General features: G+C 37.8%; 1 protein-coding gene across 5 annotated transcripts in view; it reads right to left on the bottom strand.

The window, feature by feature from the left end:
• Positions 1–17,631, bottom strand: part of MYO16 (myosin XVI) — a 377,180-nt gene that overhangs the window by 12,548 nt on the left and 347,001 nt on the right. For all 5 annotated transcript variants that reach the window (XM_032100576.1, XM_032100572.1, XM_032100573.1 and 2 more), the window contains exons 33-34: positions 10,422–10,580; positions 7,190–7,281 (exon numbers count right to left, since the gene is read on the bottom strand). In XM_032100576.1, coding sequence (XP_031956467.1) covers positions 7,190–7,281; positions 10,422–10,580 — 251 coding nt within the window. The remainder of the gene's footprint in view (positions 1–7,189; positions 7,282–10,421; positions 10,581–17,631) is intronic.

Genomic DNA, 17,631 nt, shown 5'->3' on the forward strand with positions numbered 1-17,631 from the left:
TGAGTTTCTTTCAGCTCTAGATTCCTGATTTCAACTAAAAAGTGACACATTCCCAGAGTGACTAAAACATCAACCATCAGCAAATACTGAGGGTTTTTTTCTCCAAGGTAATATATATCCCCAGATAAACTGATCATACAATGCTCTTTAAAACATTCAGAGCATCCCCCTAATTTGCCTCTGATGCTTGAGAAAAAGAATATGTTCATACAGCAACTGTGTCTTTCTCAAGATGAGTTCTGGAAACAAATCCTTTATCATAGAGGTTTTCGGAACAGCTGACCTAACAATGCTGATACTGCTTTGCACATAATCTAACAAAAAATGTCCAACAAACTAAGTCATGTTGCTACTTAATTGATCACTGACTTTTTATGGCAAGATATTTTATCCGACTAGATAGAGATTACGTTTGCCACAATGCTTGCAAAGCAATTACAAAAACAATCATCAGCTCGTATTTGCTGTAGTTGGGCATCATCCTTTGTTGTATAGAAACACTACACTTGTGGTCAAACAATTTATTTAGCAATACTCAAACAATCATTTAATTTATGGTCTGTTAGCATTCCAAATCTCTGCTATCTGTATGTGGCAGTGTGTGACAGCAAGAGAATGAAGGGCAGAGGAATTTATTCCCTCTCACACTGGGTACTTCTAGTGAGAGGTGTAGTCACTCCACAGGTGCTGTCAGTGGGGTGGTGGACCACACTCCTGCTGAGCTCAAATTTGAAGCAGCCTTTTAAGGTGAGCCACTGACCATTGTGGCAGCCAAAGCAGCCAAAGAATTACACCCTTTAGCCAAACACCAGAGCTTGGGAAGGGCACAGGGATACTCAGGAGGTTTTGTTCCCTTCCCTTCTACAATGTCATCTAGCAGGGGCAAATGCAGTGATGATGAAGCACTGGAGACAGAAAAGGGGCCTGGAATGTGTAGGGAGCTGGCTTTGACATCAGCTGGTTCAAAGAGGAGGACCTGCGCTTTCACCCGTGGAGGTCACAGCGGTCAGACCTGGGCTATACCTGCTTAGCAGAGGGGCACCAGCCCTCCAAGAGCCCTTCACACATAAACACAAGATAATGTACTTACTGATGAATTTACACTATGCATTACCTCATACCATTTAATCTATAAGGCACATGCTTTTGACTCTAAGTCTTCTAAAAATAAAGCCACAATGTGTTATAGGACCTGATTTTTGTTGCTGTGTGTGACATTACAAAGAGTATTCTTTGGCATTACAGTCAAAACGATAAACAAAACACAGTGCAGGGGGGTGTACTGATTCAGATCAATGATAAGTATATAACATTCCATGTCTTCTCTTGGATGTTACATGTTTACAAAGGTGTTAGTGGTTTTTTTTTTATTACACCAGACCTCTTTGATTGTCACTTTTTGCTTCAAAGATGATCAAAGACTACTTCCAGCTAATAGACAAACATGACAGACAATAATAAGGAATGTTAGAGCCCAGTGTTTAGAACTGTGACAATGGGTGGGGGATAGCAACACATTGCAACACATTCTTGACTATCCATTTTTTTAAACTTTTGAACAATCAACAAAAGAAGTGATTGGCAACAAATATTAAATCAAGTAGGAACAAAGAAGACCTTTGAAACCATAATGAATATGCAGCTCTTTTTGAGGGAAGAGACTGCTGAAAGCAATGAGATTTCATGAAATAAGATTCATGGCTTAAGCTGTAATGAAACAATAAATACATATTTCACAAATATGAAAAGACATTTCCAATTTAACATTGTCAGATGTTGGGTCCTATATTACTGCAATCTGCCAACCTGCACCATGGGGTTTAAACAAAAGAGATAAGACTGCAGATCTTCTAATATAACCATATGTGAAAAAATAACCGTGATTTTATATCTCACCTCTTTGAACACATGACAGATAAAACATATTTCAGAAGTGGGTAACCAAAATCCTACACCAGGGTATGTCATATGTCTGATATTACTTAACCTACCAGGATGGCAAGCTGCTTGTTTATTTGTGTCTTGTTCTGGGAGCATTTCCATAGGACTGAATGCACGTGACATCATCTGATTACAAATAAGCAAATATTCAGCCATTCAGAGCTAAACTGGACAAAGAGGCTTTGCATCTATCAATAGAAAATTTTATACCTTTCTTCTGGGACAACCAAATCTTCAAGAGACTATGGTTGAGACCCAGCTTGCATAAAATGCCTATAAACATAGGCAATCACTACAATTATTTTTATTTTATGGAACATAAAAGATCACATTGGTAAGTGTGTGAAGATGAGTATCACATCTGGAACATCACAGACTTTCCACTTTTTTCCTCCGTAGTCCTTCTTTACTGCATCACCCTCTGTTCTATTCTTGGTTCTTTTCCTCCCGTTCTTATCTTCCTTTTAGGTTTCTTTTTTCCTCACTTTGGGTTGATTCCTTCTCTCTGGCTCTTCCTTCTTTCTTCTTTCTAAATCCCTTATTCCATTTAATTATTTACCTTCTCTCTCAGTTTTTTTATTCTTTTTCCAAACTTACTTCTTAGAATCATCCGTTATCTGTGCCTGGTTTACTCCCCACTCCCACCCCACACATATGCTTATTATCACACTAGTCTTTAATCTGTCCCTCACTTCCCATCTGTTCATTATCTCCAGGTTGTCCATCTCATCCTGTTACAGACAGACCATGTTGCTTTTTGCTGCCCACATAAGAAAAAAAGGAATCTTTTAGCTGGTCTGCTTTTCTTCATTCCACTTTCTCACACCACTTCCCACTTCATAGTGAATGGTAATAACAAATTTAAAATATCATTGAAAGAAAACCAGACTCAAAACCCCGAAAAAACCCTCACAGTCCTGGATCTGTGAAAAAAAGACAGGGCCACTTAGCTTTTATATGAGGTATAAATATAGAGGCTTGCTTTTATTGACTCTATTTCATCTTGCTGCTGTTGCAGACATTCTAAAGAATTTGTATGTTTCAATGGTCTTTATTCTCTGTCTTTTAAACATAGACACTCACAGCAGCTGTTGAGAACAGAGGAATCACTAAAAACAGTCTGGAGAGAGCCCATTGGACTGATTAAGGAACTGGGAAACACTCTGAGAAAAAGAAAAAGAGCACAGGAGCAATATTTTTTATAGGTTTTTTATTTCAGAGGAGGTTTTGGGTTTTAGACCCTGCTAAGTAATTTCAACATCTGTGGAGTATCCAGTATGCTTTGGGATCACTTCCTAGACTGTGACTGAATAGAAATGACTCTTAGTCATATCAGAATTTCCTACCTAAGCAAGATTATGGCAAAAATGACAAGAAGAAACATCTCTTTCATTTTGGTGAGGTTTTTGCCTCTGGACAGAAATTATAGCATAAGAATTTGAGACTAGAGATCCAGGCACATTTGGAACTGCCAAACTGTTTATACAAATCACTGAAACAATTTGAAACAATAATTATTTAAATAATTTTAAACCTGTAATTTAAAATCAAGTTTGGAAAAGGAAGATTCCTAGTTTTCTGCTGTTCGGGGAGCAAGAGGCGACCAAAACATTTTCTGTAGAAGCTGAGTTAGAGATATAGTTGCTAAAAGTTTTCATGTAAAGGTAGATTAGGATATTGCTTCTTGCAGTACCATTCTACTGTAGATTTTTGATTTAAAGTTTTGAATATTTGCTTGACTAGAATGTTTTGGTTTACAAGGAAAGCACAAAACACAGGGAAGCTAGTGTGCTGGGTTGGGGAGGAGAAAATGTGTGGCTCTGCTAGCAAGTAGTTTCTGGAATATCTACTGTCTGAACAAACTAAAGCACATGAAACATTTTAATAAACGCTTGACCTCCAAATTCATGGTTGAATTTTCATCTTCACTGAGAATGAAGTTACAGTGTTAGGTATCTATATCAGATGTTATCTGTATCAGATGTTGGATTCTTTATGTTTTTATGTGATATTATTTTGAAACCTATTGATAAAAGCACTTGGAAATCTACACCTGTACAGCCACAAAACAATATGAAGAAAAAGGTATTAGTTTAAAAAAACCCATAGTTTGTTGTTCTTTTGACATATAAGACCCTTATTTCTTTTGAAATAGTTTTCATTTCTGGTGAGACAAAAATTAAACTTTAATACTTTAATAATTTTCTGACAGAATAAAGTAGAATTTTATTCCATAACTTTCCACTGAGAAATATTTTGTTAGTAATTGAATTTTCCAATTTTTGTCCTTTTTCATTCAGTAAAAATTGCCCTTTATGTAACCACTGCCCTAGAAAATTAGCATTTTAAATAAAATAAATTAGCATTTATTTTTCTCTTTTTTTTTCAGCAGACTTCATTTCAGGATGATCAACTGGACGATATTTTATGCTTGGTATCTACTTTCAAAAAAGTTTGTTAAAAAAATGATCTGTATGCTGCATGTTGACAGATACTGACCTGAAGAATTATCTCTGGAGTGTGTAGGTTTGCAGTGTGCAGGATGTGTCAGGCAGTGATGCAGGTAATTGGCACCTGATATGACAACAGGATGGTACTGTAACCACAAAGTCTAAACTCAATTGAATGTATATGAGCCTTGAGATCCTGGGACAAAAATGAAATGAACTATCCCTTACTGTCACTGCAGTAAGGAACTAGCAGGGAGATATTAAAAAAACTCCATAAATGTTGGAAGCTCCTGAAAGCTAGTGAACCAGTTTCCTTTACCTGAAGTGACAGTGTCTGCCAAGAGATCCAAGGACCTACATCTTTCTCTTTAGAGCAATTAGTCAATCAGTACCTCCACAGACCTGTGAAAAAGTATGTCCTACTTCACATAGCTGGGCAAGGATTACTTTAAGTGATGAGGTTACTACAGTGAAGCCTGGCAAAGACTTTTACAATTGGCTTGTATGCTGTTAGAGTCACTAGCAGCATGCTAAGAAATGTCAACAGTAATTAAACCCAATAATTTTCAAATATATGCCATGCTTTGGCAGTGGTGAGGAATGCTTTTCACAGCAAGAATTCTCAGCCCTGTGAACATAGAATTTTTTTAAGATTTTTTTTTTCTTTTTACGGGAAGAAGATTTTTTCCTTTTTCTTTTGGCAACACCATTTTGCAAGATGTTTATTCATTACAGGATTGTATCAAAAATCACAGAACTACAGGTTTCTTCTCTAAACTTGTCACAGTTCTTACTGGCTTGCGTTTAAGGATTGTCCCTGCATATAATTCTGAGTACATTTCATGGAATCTATTTTAAAAATTTGTGAAACACTTTGGCAAAACATCTAAAAATTTACTGAAAAGTGACATTTCAAAATACTGAAATGAAATTGTGTTCAGGTTTTGGCAAGTACTTTAGGAAAAATAAAAACCACAAGTTTGCAAATGGTTAACAACTTGCTTCTAAAATAAAAGATTTAAATGTTGCAGAATAATTTCACAGGTTCCATTTTCAAAGAAAAGAAGACAACAATGGCTCTCCATACCCAGTTAATTTAACTCTTTGTACTGCATTGATGTAATTTATACATGACTGTCTTGACCCAGGTAAGCTTATTAGCAACAGAGGTGTGAGGTGCTTCAGGACAAAGGCATCTCACTGTGTGAGGTTTGTAACTGGACCAAAGTCAGGGACTTGGACTTTTCATTTGCTAGAAAGGTCTCTTTGGCCACTCTCATATGTAATAAGTATTTGCTTGATGTAATAAAAATGTAACAGAGAAAACTGAAAACATCCTCATCCAGGATACCCATCTGGAGACAGTAGAACTGCAAGTATTTTTTTCATATTAGGGTCAAAGTCCATTTTTGAGAGTCTGAGAGGTATGGTGAGGGCAAAAATTTGTTATTGTGTGCAAGATGGATATGTTCCTATGTGTGCCAGGGCAGCCCTGGCCGGCCTTACTCAAGGGATAAGTGTAGTGCTGAGTGCTGTCTTGGCACAGTTTTTCTACTCAGGATAGCCACTGTAGTTATGTGCTTCTGACAGTAAGGTAAAAAACAAAAAGTGAAGACTTTTATACTAGCTTGCTCACATATTTATTCAGTTGAAACCTATTGTTTTCAAAGGTACGTTAAGACTGAGTATGATGTTGAAGGCTGAATCTTGCTCCTGCTGGAGGCAAAGGCCAAACATTTGTTTAACTTGGCTAGAGCCAGTATTTTGTTGTTATGAAATGTCAGCTGTTCCCCACAGACAACAGGTAGCTTCTAATGTGATAAAGCACTTCTCTCACCTTCTGGTAAAATAGTTTGGAAATTTTAAAATCAGTTAATGAGAGGTTTCTGTTGAAAAAAGTCCTCTCAGGTCCAACTTGTTTCGTCATTGGACAATATTTAGCTTTACTGTAAACTTCTTACAGTCATCTCAAATAAATAAAATGACTTGGAATTACCCTTTTAGAAAAGTGGATTGAAGACATAATGACAACAGGAGAATACAATAATGACATTTAAGCAAAGTGATATAATAATAAAATTTTTGAATGCCTTCATGCCAGAATTGGCTACTTAGAAAGTAAAGTGGTTCACATTAGATACAAAATGCTGAAGAAATAATTAAGAAAATATCTTATGAAAAATTTTATCCCTTTTTGTTCACTTAATGACCATCAAAATTAATTCTATGTTGCAATTTTTAAATTACTTTAACTCATTAGAAATTTTAAGAGAACCGATGCAAGCTTCACATTACCTTAGTATCTATTGCTGTTTTAACTGATAGATATTTTGATTTTATTACTTATTGGTATTTGTACAAAACTTGTGAAGACCATTTTTAAAGTCTTCATTGCTTTTATATATAAAAGGATGATATAATTATGCATTTAATTCTATGAGGTTCATGCAAGTGTTTCTGGTATGAATGAATCAATATCTTGAGAGAGATAACATCTTGGTCCTCTCAGGGTTAAGAGACGTATTTCCTGCCTGAAAATAGCATCCTCACAACCAGCAACAGTACATTTCATAAACTTTGAACTCACTGTAAGAAGCTTTCAGGATCATTATTCTTCCAGTAAAAAAAAGTTATTAGTAAATTCATTATTGTCTTTAGCTCAATAGAAACCTGTAAAAGAAGTCTGCATTTTTCAATGCCTGTACCCAAATTTGAATCAAGAGACAGCTTTCAACATGCACCTACTATGATCTTTTCCTGTTGTAGTGGTTCCAGCAGATCATCAGTGAAATATTTACCTGACTAGTGTGGCTCTCCCTGTGTCTTTGAATCGATGAGCCTGCTGTAGTGCTGGCTGACAGTCTTGAATATTCATTTTCCTCTGGTAATCCTAAAGCAGAAGAATACTAATTTATAATCTGAGATTTATCCACTGGTTGATTTCAAAATAAGATTCAAAAGACCTTGATATGTTTTACTAAAAAAGAAACAAAAACCCCCAAATTACACATTTGCCTGAATATTTACTATTTCCATGCTTACTGAAACAGAACAATTCTTTCTAACCAAGTGGGGGTAGCATAGATAGGTTGAAAGAAGGAGCAATCGTAACTAAAGAGCCTGCAAATAACACTTTACCTATACACTGGCCAGGGATTCCTCCTGCAATGCGGAAATCCCTGGCTCTTCTTCCCCTGACTCATTTTCATGGCAGAAGCAATACAAAGGGAACAAAAACCACGCCTGCAGCATTCTGCTCTCAATTTAGTATCTCTGTTTCACACAGGAAGTCAGTATTAGGTCCAGGATTCAAAACTTCATCCCCTCAGTACAGAGCACGTTTTTTGTAAGTCTTATAATTATTGTGCATTCTCGATGTGGGAATTAGCTGTCCAAAATTAAGCTGTGTAAAACCAGTCATCCGGTGTAAAACAGCCAGGTAGTCTCCAGTAATCAAGAGAAACAAACACATCTGCAAAGTGATTCTATAGTGAGGCTCATTGCTGGTGCTTCCCAGTCACTTCTGCAGCAGTGGGAATACCATTCATATAGCACTGCAGATGATCTGAAAGGTGGGATGAGGGGAAGCAAAGGCACAAGCAGAAACACAGAGAGTCCACGATAGGTGTTATTAAGCACCTCACAAACCAGAATCACAGACACCATGGTAGGTCTGTGTATTGGGTCTAGCAGAGCTGGAGATCATTTTTCCCATAGCAGCCCTCATAGTGCTGTGCTTGTGGTGGGTTGACCCTGTGTGGATGCTGGGTGCCCACCCAAGAGGCTCCATCACTCCCCTCCTCAGCTGGACAGAGGGGAGAAAATATAAGGAAAGGCTTGTGGGTTGAGATAAGGACAGGAGAGACCAGTTACTGTCATGGGAAAAACAGACTCAGCTTGGGGAAATGAACTGAATTTATTTATTACCAATCAAAATCAGAGTAGGCAAATGATAATTAAAACAAAGCTTACAACCCCTTAAAATCCCTCTATCCTCCTTTTAGTTTCCCCCTTATAACAGTGCCTTCCCACAACTTTGTAACTGGGGACAACAGGTTTTTAATTTTCTTTGTTCTTCTGAATATCATAAGATCATAAATATGGATCTTTTTCTTCATCATCTGGGCCTCCTCTGAACACATAGACAATGAGGAAGGTGAATCTCTTGTTTCCAGCTCAGGAGCCAGATCAAATCTGTGAGAGTCCAGCATTTCAGTTCTTTTCTGTTTGCTGCAGAGGGAATCTGACCCTGTTGTCTCAGTAATTGGAACTATGTGTTATTTTGAAGTGGGATTATCACTTTTTGAAGCTGAGCAATGATATATTAGGTATGTACAGGGGCAAGGTGTGACATCCAAGGCCTCTAGTGTACTGTTAGTCTTATAAATTATATGTAAGTTACCATTATTGCTTTCTCACCTACATTAAATTCTCTGTACTCCAACTAAAAATTCTCCCTTCGCAAGATCACATGTTTTTGGTCAAATTAAATGCTTGAAATAAATTTCCCTCTAAAAAATCCCATTTTTTGTGAACACAAACAAACACCATTTTTTCAAATAATTTCCTGAACTAATAATTTATTTACATGGATTCAGTTTGGATGCATCTCAAACAAAATAATAAAAAATTATCCAAATTTTAATGCAAAGTACCTTCTAAAAGTAGGTGCTATTCTTTTAATTCAAATAAAAGCTAGAATGTAAAATATTTGCATAATTCCAGACCACCAGAAATGAATAAAAATACTTTCCTACGCCCAGCAGCAAGTTCTGAAAAATATACTGATTTTGCACTATGTTAATACATTTTAGGATAGACTGTCCAGGACAGCCTTGAGCTAAGAATCAGGTTATCAATGATTTTCTGTTTATTTCTGTAGAAAGCACTTTGATAAGAGGTCTTATCAAATAAGTAAAGTTTCCATGTACAGCAGCAGCACGTTGTCACAGACATGGCAAGCAGAGGCTTGGTAGAGTTTGGAAAGAGAAATGGAGTAGGTGATTACACACTAAGAGCTTTCCTTTATGTACACCTAAGTAAATATTAGGATACCACAGCTTTGCATTGAGTAGGACCTTGTTTAATTCAGTCCAAGGTTGGAAGAATCAGTTTAGCTGGGCTAGGGGCAAAATTCAAGAACCTAAGTTAATCAGGTATTCAGTCTGGAGCACAAACTACACCATCTGGATTGGGCTTTCCTGCAACTATTCTCAAGTTATCAAAAGTAAGTTGAATTCGGCTTTTTTTTTGGCAAAGTTAGGTTTGCTATACATAATCGCTGCAACTGTATGTGGTACTGTTTTGGGTGATGTAGGATCACAACTTTCCTCACTGCAGTGTAAAAGGTTATTTCAGGCTTTCTGATTACTCTGTGTGTTTGGCAAAAAGCTCTTTCTTTCAGACTAAGAACTCTGGTAAGTGTGGAAGATTTGTGGTGGAGAAGTCACAGTTTGATAGCACAGAGCTGTAGAAAGGTGCTGCTCCTCCTATTAAAAATAAATTTAAAAAGAAGAACAATACATTATATTCATTAAAAAAAATGAAAAAGCAACTTCTATTAAAAATCTGAACTCAAAGGAGTATTGTTTCCTTAGGATTAATGCTTTTAGAACCTTGAAAGACATTCTGTCACTGCTCTTGTACTATTTATTATTGCAATGATAAACAATTTTTCATTCACTAGTAGGACACCTATAGCAAAGGGAGATCCTGATTTTCTATTTTCTGTCCCATTTGTATCAATTATAGGATCAGAATCTCAAATCTAAGTCCTCCATGCCTTAGGCTGCTTATAGACTTAGAGCTGAAGTAATTACAAATTCCTTGACAGAGGCTGTTTTATTTTCTTCACATTCAGCTTTTATTGGAGAGGGCTTATCAGTTCACACATACAAAGTTAAGCCAGTTCCAGAAACAGATATTTCACAACTCAGAAGATTCCAGCCTGGCTATATCTTACAAAGCTCCTTCAAGGAAACACTTCAGCAATTTTATGTTAGAAGAGCTTTGGGATTAAAAACTGCTTACCATTTGATACTGAATTTCCATTTTCAGCAGTCACAGAACTGGACAGTGGATTAGATGACTGAGTTCCATGGTTATTTGCATTTTTATCCTGCGTTTCTGATCCAGAATCTGATATATTTGGATCTTCCCTGCTCCTCAAATTCAGATTAGTTTCAGCACCTGACAGAAACAGAGAAAATGATTGTCAGTTTCCTATTAACTAGTGGCTTTCACATGTAAGTAGATGAAAACTAACACAGAGAGACCACATTACTTTATTAAATTAAAAATGTGGAAGGTTTAAATCAGTGATTTTTGCAGATTTTTTTCTTTTTTTTTTTTTTTTTTTTTTGCTACTGTTCCACTTGTAGCTTTTTAAAGTTTTGGGAAGTGAAAGGCATTACGAAATTTCATTTGGATTGTTTCTTTCCACACAAATATCAGTAGCTACAACTCATTAAGTGTTTGTATTGCCTCTATTTTAGATTTATTTCACATGAGTTTACATACCACTGTCATCACTGAAATGCCTTTCATCATTGCACTAAGTGATACTAGCAAGAGATATAATGTGATCTCATCTTTTTCTTTTACCACCTCTCCCACAAGAAACAAAATGGCTTTTGAGATTAAACCATGGTAGCAATATTCCTCCCAGCAGATCCTCCCTGCAGCCATTGTTTACTCAGCCTCGGGGCTCTCCAGCCATCAGCTGTCATTTTCTATAAAGTGCCAGGTTTTCATGTCGGAGCCTTTTAGTTAAATTTCTTCAAGACATCAAGAGGAGGCCTGATCCTGTAGGAGTTCCAAAGCTCTGTACAGTGCACATGCATTTGTTCAAAGAGAAGGGCAAAACAAAGCCTTTGTCTTCTTTCCCCTCTGACTGATTGCACATCCATGCAAAGCAGAACAGCTCACGGCAAAGTGCCTGGAGCTGGCTCTGAGCTTGCCCGGCTTTGTCAGCCCAGTGCTCCACAAGAAACAGGGCTCAGTCATCAGCTGTGCCCAAGTGGTCCTCCCCACTGGAGTTCAGCGGCCAGGGACACACTCAGAGCTGGAAGACAAGATGGATGGGGATCCTAGGAGGGCCCACTCAGCAGTACCTGTATCCCTGTCTATCCCGACTCCACTCCTGTGTGACAGGGCTGATGAAATGCTGCACTGGCAAGGTTATGCATTTTTTAAAGGATTTCTCTCCCTTTTCTGTGGGTTGGTTTTTTTTTTTTGCTTGTTTGTTTTGCATTTTTGGGTTTTTTTGTGTGTGTTGAACATATATGCATATTCTTTCCTTGCCATAGTCAGGTTTGGTTCATGGAAGACAAACCTGAATTCAGTGCTTTCTCCATTTCAGTCTTCCTAACTCTTTCTGCCCCCTCTGAGGCCTGGCCTTAGCTACGGGGCTGATGTATTATGGCTGACCCTGGTGCAGAGGTCCTCTTGTAACACTCTAAAATGAAAATTTTCCTTCTATGACAGCTCTGAAAGAGTTATGCCTTGATTTTGGTTGTCATAATGACAGCAAGAACCAATGGAAGTCAAAAGACTAGCTATTAAAACCAACATTACAGCATTCACCCATACTTCCAATAACATCCTTAGCTCTCCCAAAGATATGATATATATTCTTATAAATCTCAAGCACATGGAAATTTTTCAAGGGGAAGGAAAAGCATTTTTTTTCACCAGGTAATAATACTTAACCTGAAGGTTTTCCAGTCTAATGTTGACTGTGCTGTCAATTTTTCATTTTTTGCCTGAACTAAAAAAAAAATCCACCTGATTTAAAAAGCACTAACATTAGAACTTAATTAATGAAATGAAAACTATAAATCCATTCTGGTTACCTCAAAATATTTCATTTAATTGAAAAGGTCTTTCCTATTTTTGTTTAGCTTTCAGTTATCTAACTCTGAATTGTTCTTAATGTTTCCTTGTCTAAAAAAAATCTGTCTTGAAAAGTCAAAAAGTTCCTTTTCAAACTGTCAGATAAAATATTTCCATGTTTGCTTGGTTTTTGTCCCTCCCTCCCTTGCCCTCATTTCCTGATCATTATTTTTTGCCAGATCTGATTGGATTGTTTCAGTGACACTGTTTCATAAAATGGATCTTTAGGCAAATTTTTTATGCACTGAAAAAATTAGGCTAGCTCTACCCACAGTAACTGACTTGGGAGAGTCTGAGATGGAAAGTCTGAGACGGAAAATGCATACAGTACAATTATAAGAGAATGCCTGATTTAGCTTTTGTACGAGCAAGTTGACTGCAAAATGCATCTTTGCAGCTCATTTTAAATTTGTCTGAAAAGGAAATGTCACTTTTAGATGTTCATAGTCAGTGCACTATAGATCGTAATCCACCTACATAATTATTGTGCCACCTTTTACATAAAGCTTCTTGGGGAAGTGGCTGGGATCCTTATTTTTCTTGATATTCGAAAGATTTATTGATTTGCCTGACATGTATAATTCATTTGAGAATGAGCAAGTAGAAGGAGTTTTTCTTGCATTGCTGTTTGCAGAAGCCTTTTGTTTCATAGGTACATTGATATCTTTTCAGGGCATTCATGAAGGGCTCTTGAAAAAAAATTACATTTTCTTCTTTATATCTGTAGAATTAAATACTACAAAGAATTGTGGATAGCTAGAATATCATACTAAATTGGCAGAAATAAGTAGTGGAATATATGCAGCATATCTTTGGGGACAACAATCTAGACAGAAATTTGTTATCCCATTTGCTGTATTCAATCATTGTAAGAAATGCACACCTTTAGTTTCTGAACAGAAAACTATATAGAAAAAATGTATTTCATAGTGCCTTATTTAGCTGCTCTTGGGGGTGGGAAAGAACCCTATATTTTATTTCAAAATAATCTGGATTATATAAAGGTACTTGAACTAATTTCCTATATATAGGCCTCTTCATCTCCTCATTGGAGCAGATTCATGTGTCTGTAGAACAAATTTAACTGTGTACATCAGCAAACTTCAAGCAGACATCAGGAGAGTGCCCCTGAAACTGGCTCTGCCCCACACTGGACAAGCTCCCCCTGCCCCAGCCTCTGCTCACAGGACCACACTCCTGAGCATGTACTGTGTCCAGTTCTGGACTCCTCAATACAAGATAGACAAGCTACTGGAGAGGGTACAGCAGAGAGTCACAAAGATGATGAGGAGTTTGGAGCATCTCTTATGAGGAGAGACTGTGGGAGCCAGGCCTGTTTGGTCAAGGGCAGAGAGAACGGAGAGGGCATCTCATCAATACATAGAAATATCTCAAAAGTGGGTTGTCAAGAGGATGGTGCCAGGCTCTTTTTAGTGGCGGTCAGCAACAGGAAATGGAGCAGTGGCCATAAACTAAAACACAAGAAATTTCACCTTCCACCTTCTGAAGAAGAACTTCTTTATGTTGAGGATGGCAGAGCACTGAACAGGCTGCCCAGGGGGCTCGTGGAGTCTCCCTCTCTGGAGACGTTCAAAACCCACCAGGACACATTCTTGTGTAACCTGTTGTAGGTGACCCTGCTTTGGCAGGGGGTTGGACTGGGTGATCTCCAATGGTCAATTCCAACCCTAAAAATTCTGTGATTCTGTGTTTGATGGAGTAAACTCACTCCAGGTTATCAGCATCTCTCTGCACTGGGAGGCACAAACTGGCCACAGTACCCATGTATGGTCTAACGATGAGTGCTGGGTGGAGGAATGGCTTACACAGCCCTGGATGCTGCTGGCTGTCTCTGCTGCTAAGGCTCACTGCCAGCTCCGGTCCAGCTCCCAGGGCCCCCAGCACCCTCTTCCACAGGCTGCTCCCCAGACAGCCTGATCCCCATATCATGGTAGGAGGTAATACCTTTCAAGGTGCAGCACTTTGCATTTGCTTTTCATTAAATATGCCAGAAAGTTGACTTTATCTTCTGTGCAGGGGTATCCCTTTCTGTCGTGCTTCCTTACTATTCAAAATATCCCTGACCATAGCAAAGGTGTCTCCTGACATTTTATCATAATATTTCTATTCAAAATTCCTACTGATTCTTATTTGTCAAGTATTGGTCAGAAATGCACTTTCCCCTCACGTTTTCTTAGTCACCTAACATAGACTTTTGGACTTTTCTCTGCGATAGTATCAACTTGCTCCTGCTGCCATCAAACCTTGCAGATAAAAATATGCAGTGTTCTCTCATCCCTTATCAACATCCTGAAACTGTCAGAAATACTTTAGGAGACAGGAAAAAAACCCTTATGATTCCTATGTTTGAACATCTTCACCAACATAGATGAATCCTATCTTTTTGTTCAGACTTGTGCTCTGCTGTTCTCACTAGATGGATGGATTATTTACCGGGTTTCAATATTTTTTTTTTAAAGTAACAACATCTTTAACAGTTTTCAGCTGATAATAAATGTTATTTGAAGAGTCATCCATGCCTACTTGCAAGAGACTAGCTATAAAGAGGTATCAGCTGTAGGAGCATGGTGGAAGTTCGTGATTTTGAGAGGAATACAAGCTTTAAGTGAAAACCTAGAGTCTGCAAAAGTGAACAGTATTTGGATTACTATTTCAGTAAACTGACTTTGCCCAAAAGATATCTCTGACTCAGTAAAGTCCTACTCTGACTAATCTTGCAGTTAATGAGGATGTATGGACTAGAAAGATGTATGGATGTTTGGCTTGAAGGCATCATTTGTCCCTCAGCTCTAGCACAGTTACTAGCTGGGAGCAATCACATGTACAGTGCTTTTAATCAGAAGATGACAAATCAAAGTGTAACAGTTATTTCCTTACAAGCAAGCTCCATATTCCAACAAATCCACAATTAATTACATCAGCATTACTTGAAAAGTGCAAGAGGAGCAGTATGGTAAAGAGGCAGCTTATGAAATCCACAGTTGCTGGTTATTAGTGCTCTTGGAAGAGACTGAGTTTAAAACTCAAGATAAAGTCATAAGGCACAGGATGGACAGAATTGCACTTATTTTGTAAAAAACATTCAGACATACTCAGAAAGTGATGGAAAATAATGTATTTGCTTCCCCCCCCCCCCCCCTTTTTAAGCCACTATCTCACTTTTAAAAGAAACCAATACACTGAAAGTCTACATGCTAGAACTTTTTTGCCAAAAGAATGACTTAAACTCTTCTAATTGAGCTATGACTTCCAAATATCCTATTATAAAACTCTTTTTTTCCCTCAAACATAAAATGTATGATCCTAAGCATCGTAGTTATTTCATAAGTAGTATTTAGGCTGAACTAATGCTTTATCACCAAATTAGAAAATGAGCCAGTATTATCTCTATTCATATGACAGATTAAAATACAAAACTGAAACATTTTGAGAGACTATTTTTTCTAAGGAAATCATATACTTAGCCTATTTTATAAAGTCTAAAGACAAAATATAAATCAATGACTAGTATCAGCATTAGGTGGAATCATCATAGATTTTTTGTGCAGCAAGATATGTAAAAATAGTATATTATTACAGGCCCAGCAGTAACTGACCTGATAGGGTTGTATTTTACTTTTCCGTCAAATCCCTTGTTTTGCTCTCCTTTCTTTAATTGTAGGTATAGCCAAAATGTATATGGATACATATGTCCCTGTATATTCTTTTTCATATACTTTTCCTTTTAACATTTAGTGCTCATTTACAGTCTAACTGGAAACTCATTAATAACAACATAAGGCTCCACTGCTTTCAGCAGGTTTTGGATCCCATTCATGCTTACCTTGGATGCTTTGTGCAGCACTGCCAAAGCACCAAGGGACTCATAAAACAGGGTAAGTATAGAGGGCCTCTTGCTTTGTCTATCCTGGTTATTCAAATGTGATCACAACTGTTCTCTGGCCCTGAGGCAAATGGTAAGAGACTCATATCAGTACTACTACACTTTCCTTGCCCTCCATAGCAGAGAGGTTACATCCAAATCGTCTACTGGGAATAGCCCCTGGGCTGTGTCTTTTCCTGAACCATGCTCAGATCTGTCTGGAAGGAAGCCAGCCTGCCAGGTCCCAAACAATGCTGGGGATTGCTCTGCACTTCGACGGTGCACAGGAGTGAGCTGCCATTCCAAGGACATTCCCTGGCACTGGCTCATGTAGTAAAACAGACACAGCCCTTCACTTTAACAGCACTAGTTACCACAATCAAAAATAAGTGGTCAATATTAATCTATCTCAGGAAAAAAAAAAAGGAAAAATATGGAAGAAAAACTGCCTCAAAATCATAGGGGGCTAGTGGAGCACTGAGCTGTTGCCCAGTTTCTGCTGAAGCCACATTTAAAGGTTGCATCCTGACTGTACAGGGAGAGCAGATTCTCCCTAGGTCTGCTGTGGTATAAATGCAATTCATGCACTCCTCTCAGTATGATTTGATACGACCATTCTTTTAAGGCACACATTTCCTTAATTAAACAGAGAGCTAAGGATGAGTTTCCAGCTGAGGAAATTCAGTGTCACATGCCAGGCGTATCTCAGTCCTAAAGCTGAAACAATCTCAGTATAAAATCAGACATTATTTCTTCATTCACAGAAAACATGACTTTCTGTAACTAATGATCAATACACAGTTTTAGGTATCAAGATCCACAGTTATACATTCTGAATCAGCAACTATGAAAACAGGAAGACACATAAATTCTGGCAGATAAATTCATGCAGTACAGGAGGAGAAGCTTTTTGTACCTGTGCTACCATGGAATGGAAAAGCTAAATAGCCCAATTTCCTTAAAACCTATGGCGGGTATCCAGAAAAATGTAAATTTCAAATCAAGCAGCTTGTTGTTATACGTGTGAATAAGAGAGAACTGATGGGCCCTATTAACCAGCATATTAAAGACAAGACATTGCAGACAGAAGGGATTTCTGATCTGTCCTCTCACTCTTTCTTGGGAAAGTTAGGAATACACTGAATCCTAATGGCTGACCCTGGATATTTTTTTACATTTACTGTGGCAAGTGGGTGTTGTGAAGTGAGGGGAAAAAAAATAAAATATGGTGATTTCAGAAATTTTGCAGGTATCTTTTGATGAAGGAAAGGAAGTTTAAATAAGAACAGGCCCTTTTATTTTGGCTCAAATTGCTACCTCTGTGTTTTGTTGAACCTTTTCAATTACACTTAGTGTCTCCTGTTTTGCTCTGACTTACTGTTGAGACATTCCTTGTCTGTGGCATTTGCTAGCTACCCTCAGCACGTGTTATCTTGGGTGTCCTTTTGCTGGATAAATGCATAT

Source organism: Corvus moneduloides, chromosome 2, assembly GCF_009650955.1.
Source record: "Corvus moneduloides isolate bCorMon1 chromosome 2, bCorMon1.pri, whole genome shotgun sequence".
Taxonomy (NCBI): domain Eukaryota; kingdom Metazoa; phylum Chordata; class Aves; order Passeriformes; family Corvidae; genus Corvus; species Corvus moneduloides.